Below are 6172 nucleotides of genomic sequence, written 5' to 3'. Positions count from 1 at the left end.
TACTGAATTGGCTTTATATTAAAATCTAGACAAGGAAAAATATTTTCTACTTTGATTGGGACCTTTTAAATCTAGACTCAATGTCAGAATAAGATTTTACTTATGTCCTACTCATATTTAAAAGCTGAGGTTTATTTCAGGCGTGTCCCTGTCACTTTCAAATAGCCAGGAATTTCATTCCAGCTGAGCGCAGAGTAGATCCTAATGTGGATAGGTTTGGATTACCAAGTGATGTTATGAAAATAGAAGAACTGGGTCACTACAATGTTCATTCTGCTGTGCAGTAAACTGAAATGTGGCACACACTAAACTTTATTCACCTCAGCTGTACTGCTCTCTAAAAGCTGGAATTCTTCTCAGCATGCTCTAAAATATGATCTACAGACACAGCTATGTTATTGGCATACATTGTCTGCTGTACAAAAAAACCCCACTCCTTAGAAAACATCGTGTACCAGCTAAGTGTAAGCTCTACCAACAAAATTACTCTTCTGCCAGGGTAAGCAGCACTTCTGATTCCTCAGTATAGCTGCATTTGTAAACTCTTTACAATGGAGATCAACTCCAAGGAAGTTCATACAGGTCCCAGAAAAGCCTGCTTCTCTAGAGTGTCAGCATTTGCCGCAGAACTCGTATGTAGAAGGAAAAACAGCTCCCATGACTCCCATGAAGACCAAATTGACTACACAGCAGTGTGATATTCCAGCTTCAAAAATGGACTACCCTAGTCATCCCAGTGGGATGCTGCATTAATGCACTCTTTCTGGCACCTCACAGGACATTTCCTGCAAGCAAGATGGTTTTCCCTTCCAAAAAAAGTAGTTGCTCCCAGTAGCTTCTGCAGTTAAGAAAATCTGCAGTGAGTATGTGCCAATGACTTAGATTAAAAATCATGGATTATGAAATGTGTAAGAAAAAAAAGACTGTGCCTGGATTGTATGCAGCTTTATATATAATTCATTCAAAAATCATCTCGAGAATAGCTGCCACAGAACTCTCTGGATGCTATTTGAGAAGCTATGGGCACCAGTGTCAAGGGGGCCCTCAGCATGTGGCAGAGTGCCTGGTGTCTTGTTCAGGACTAAAGATTCTGACAGCACCAGTCGAACATCTCTGCCAGTGCCGTGAAAGCACAAAGTTAGAAACAAGTAAGTTATCAAGGGCTCTCTGTACCTGAACTTCTGAGCCTACAAGAAAGATGGAGACTATTTGCATGGGCATGTAGTGACAGGACAAGGAGGAATGGTTTCAAAGTGAAAGAAGTAGGTTTAGAGTAGAAATTAGGCAGAAAATATTTACTGTGAGGGGGGTGAGGCACTGGAACAAGATGCCCAGAGAAGCTGATGAACAGCTTTCCTGGAAGTGTTCAAGGCCAGGTTGGATGGGGCTTTGAGAAACGTGATCTAGTGGAAGGCATCCCTGCCCATGGCAGGGGAGGGATTGGAACTACACAATCCTTAAGGGCCTTCCAACCCAAACCATTCTATGCTCCTATGAATCAGTTTTACCCTGTACATCACTGGGACACTGTATGAGACACCAGTCAGAAAAAGGAACTTCCAAACCCATACGTTCTGTCCCCATAAACAAATACATAGATTAGCACTGCCAACCCTAAGAAATTGGAGTTAAAATACAAACACCTGATTACATTTGCATAGTTGTGAAAATTTATTAGTTACACTGTAATGAAAATCAACTTTTTTTGGTACAGGCAGAAGTAAAAACATACTTTATATAGAAAAAAAACCCCACAGCTTTAAAAACTGACATTGTTTAAAATTACTAAATGTGGTTGTATTTCAGGGCATTGGACTTTAATACTTAATTTTATGCCAAACCATCACACAGTGCAAGAAATATTCTGCAACAAATTCCATACAGCAGTCTTCAGAGTATTTAGTCTCACAGAATCTAATGGTGGCAAAAAAATGTACTGAATACTTTTCCATTTAAACAGAAAACATTGCTGAAGTTACATTTTTTCTTTCTTCACATACTCTATTATAAAAATATCAAATTGCAAATTTGACAGTGTATTCTATAAATAAATGCACCATAAGCAACAGGAATTGCAACTTTGAGACAGCTACTTTACAAAGTGTATTATAAAAATAAATTATATGGCAAATATCAACCAAAATCAAGCATGTGCCTTAGGCTTTGCAAATAAAAGTGAAATTCAGCTGGCAGAAAGACTGCTGCTCTTTCTCTGATTAGATACTTTTAAAATACCAGCAAGGCCATTCGTTTTTAAAGGTCTACCAAGAAAAAAAATATAGAGAATCTAATGGAAGCACTAATACTTCCACAAATAGTCAGTAGCAAAGTGACCCTGGTGTTGATGGCAGAGAGCTTCTACAGTGATCCATCCACGGGCATGGAGGGTTGTGCACACAGAGAGCTCTAGCGGGCGGTAACTCATCTAGAGTTCACGCGTAACTGGTGAATGATGACACTCTCTAAAAGAAAAGAGAGCAAAACATTTGGGTTTATGAAACTACAAACGCATTGCAACTTAAAGAAGAGCAATTACAATGGCAGTGCAAGGCATTTTTCTAAAAATGTCTCACAGACTTACTGTCACATCCCTGATTGATAAAACTGTCCTAGCTAATGCTACAAAGGGAAACTAAATTAGCTCCTGTGGAGAGCTCAGAGGCCCTTGGCTTCCACTTCAATGTCAAGACCATCATTTGGTTGACCACAGGGAAAAAAGAGTAATACAGTTGAATAGATTAATGAACAGGGACACCAAAGTTCCAGTTCCACACCCAAACTAGGTAGAGGAAGACTTGGAGTTGGGTGTCTGATATCTTGCCTAAGAAAATTCCTCATAAATCTGGTAGCAATGCATAAATGGGGATGAGGAAGAGGTCTAGTGTCATTTCCCTTTTATTTAAACTTGGCTTAGAAACCTATGCTGGGTTTATTCAGCAAGTCTTCTTGAATTTTGCTACTGACTTTAATGGGGTTAAATTTCAGCCACAGCCTGCAAAACTAAGTGTCGGCATTTTCTTCAAAAGGCTGGATTTAATTTTGCCATATGTTTAATATCAGAGATCCCTGACCCTGATTAATCCCTGGGCTTTGCTCAAGTACTAATAGCCTGGTCTTCTGTTCTTCTACCTATATATAAGACTCTTACAGGCAGCCTTTTTAATATAAGAATTTAACTATCAATGACGTTTTTCTCTGAAAAGGTGTATTTTATGCATTTCAAATACTGTAACTGTACCAATACTAATTAAAGCATACAGTAATACATTTTCAGAAATATTCATCTTAATTGAAATTACTTTTAAGATTCCTTCCTTTCTTAATAGTCTGAAGATTTTCCAAAATTCACATGACCCAAGAAATGACACTAATTATATCATTTTTGCCTTTTACATTTTTATTGACTTCTGTCTTCGTCTGCTTCCTAACTAATATTTGCAAGGGGTTTCGTGAAGTTACATTATAAGAAGAAAGAAAAATTAAAGTATTTCCCATGTACTCTTAGTGCCAGAACTTTGCCACTAGATGGCAGATCCCAGCGCTGCTTTTAATACCTGACGAAGCAAGAGCAGGGCTGAGGAAACGTCCAATAAAATATGTTAAGGCAAATGAAATAACAGAATTTTCCAAATTGAAAATATTTATTTTCCATAACATTTATCAGTAACAAATGATTCTCAACAAGGCATGTATACCAGTTCTACCACATTTGAGCAGTGAATGTGAAAGAACCACAAACTGCTGTATGATTTTACCTTAGAACCAGTGCTGTTCTAACCTGAAGCTCTTGTGGAGTATGATGTTAAAAGCTGCATTTACATAATATCAGACTAACCTCAGGCAAACTCGCCTCTGAACTTCAATGAGAGTCACATGAACTCTCTGTGAAACAATTATTTTCTTAATATTCACTGTGCATGTTTAACAAGGAGTTTAGAAGCAAAATTCAAAAAAAATGGATAGCAGAAAAATATCATGCTCATTGTAAAGGCCCTGTCACTGATGAACAGTGAAGCTAGTTGTTTTCTGAATCAGCCTTTCTCCTACAGACCGAAATAGCAATTGTGCAGAAAAAGAGTAGGAGAAATAATAATAAAAAAATCAAATTATTTCCACTGGTATTCATCTTTCATTAATTTCTCACACACCTAGAGAGCACACAGTCTAAGTTTGTCTCAGCTGCGTGTATTTGAAATGCAAATATATATATACATGTGTGTATACATATATATAAAAATATAATACACACACATGGTGTAGTTACTGACAGAGATGTCTGAACAGTTATTAAGCTAAAATTAGAGTAGGGCAGACTTTTTCAGAGTTCTTTTGGGCTACTCTGTGTAGGAATATGATTATATTTAAAGGATATAATTAAATAAATTTTTCTAGGGTTTGAGATGGCAATATTTCAAGGACCTCCGTATTTATTTGTACTTAAACAAAACAATTTATTTTTATAACAGAAAAAGAAAATGAAGTTAACATAAAACAGCTAATTCTGCTTTCATTTCCTACTGATGTAAAGCAGAACTTCTCCAGGAAACACATCAGGATACCAGTTCATATAATGAAGCACATCAACTGGCATTTTAACATATAAAGTTTAATTTCTCCTTACAATATATACAAACAAATAACACCAGATAATACAAAAATGAATGTACCACAGACAATGTACATCCAAGCAACAGAAGAGAATCATACATCAGTATTTCTATTTTTAAAATCCCAAGGAGAGGTTTTTTTGTTTGGAGAACCATTCACACCTGAGTGTTTCATACCTGACTCTCAGAGCTGATAGCTCTGCACCTGACAGTAGTTAACCCTGGTTGCATTTTAAGAAAAAAAAAGCCAAGGTAAGAGCAATGTGTAGGAGTAAAATTCAAAGTGAAATTAATATCTATAACGAGAAATATTGCATCTAGTTTAGCCCAAGAGAGCTCAGGCAAAATTCAGGGAAAGAGGATAACTCACACTGACGCAGGGGAGAAAACTATTCCCCTAAATGAAAACAAGTTCGAAAGATGAGCTCACAGAAACTCCTGCCAACAAACTACGTGTTTCAAAGCAACTCAATGAAATTGGCCACTGATGTGTGATGGGAACATATAATTGGTCTGAAAATTGTCCTGACTGTTGTGGCTTATGCCAAGTACCTGAATCCCAGCAGGACAGTAGCTTGCTCTATTTAAATACATGCTCTTCCACATCTGATCAGAACTACTGAATATTCATGTAAATATTGAGCATATTTTAAAATGTGTGCAGCATGTTTCAGGCAGTGACATATGATTTGGCATCCTGTTGGCACAGATCAACACACTAATGTGGCTTTAGAGATTACTCACATGGTGGTAATTACTATGTGCTGTAGGTGGTTTGAGGTGTAAATACAGTAACATGGGTACTCCATGGGCATATTAAGAAGAGTCACAAAGTGTTTGGTTTTGGAAAAATCACAGTAACGGATGTCACAAAAGGAAAAAAGGTGGGCAAAATACATCACAATCTCTTTATTTTTAATCTGCCATTTGCTTAGCATGTTTACCAACCTGAGAGAAATCCCCCCAGGCATTAAGGTTAAAGCTCTGTGCTCCTTGTTTTTCAGTCACATTTACTCAAATGTATTGATCTACTAACGACTACATTAGCAATACCCATATGTAGCAGTAATTCTGGTGATGGGATCCAATTTAGGGAACACAGAAGAAAACTTACTAGGAACTAGATTTAAAATCAGAGAGTTCAGCTGGAGAACTGAGGGTGCACCTTCTTAGTCTATGTGTGCTGCTCATGAGTGGCCTCTCATTTTCCCTGCTCTGTCCCCTCTCCACCTTACTGCTGGTCCTAAGTCATATGTTCCCACTGCTGGGCTTGAGTTATCACAACTGCTTATATGGCCATGTCATCAGCCAAAACAAGGCTTCTCTCCAGCTGACATTTAATATGACTAAAAGTACAAAGAGTGGTTCTCAGTCACCTTAGTTCCTGACAAAGCATTCTAACTATCATTATGATTTGAGTGCATTATTTTGCTACTGAAACTGTTCAATTTCACTACCAAAAAAAAACCCAAAAACAAAACCAAAAAACAAAAAAACCAAACAAAATGACTGAGAAAAAACGTAAGAGAAAGAAAGCATGAGGATGAGTGATTCCAGATGATCAC

The 6172-nt window shown here is 37.4% G+C and overlaps 1 protein-coding gene across 7 annotated transcripts in view; it reads right to left on the bottom strand.

Annotated features, from left to right (window-relative positions):
* Window positions 1-1647: 1647 nt before the first annotated feature.
* The window catches only part of FILIP1 (filamin A interacting protein 1), a 101398-nt gene continuing 96873 nt past the window's right edge, over window positions 1648-6172 (bottom strand). For all 7 annotated transcript variants that reach the window (XM_085056479.1, XM_085056482.1, XM_085056480.1 and 4 more), the window contains one exon: window positions 1648-2462. Coding sequence is in view for 1 of the 7 variants with exons in the window: in XM_085056482.1 (XP_084912608.1) it covers window positions 2422-2462 (41 nt within the window). In the remaining 6 variants the exon portion in view is untranslated. The remainder of the gene's footprint in view (window positions 2463-6172) is intronic.

Source organism: Lichenostomus cassidix, chromosome 3, assembly GCF_008360975.1.
Source record: "Lichenostomus cassidix isolate B80296 chromosome 3, HeHo_3.0, whole genome shotgun sequence".
NCBI classification, from domain to species: domain Eukaryota; kingdom Metazoa; phylum Chordata; class Aves; order Passeriformes; family Meliphagidae; genus Lichenostomus; species Lichenostomus cassidix.
Note: the sequence above shows the minus strand (reverse complement) of the source record. Positions and strands in the feature narration are given on the sequence as shown.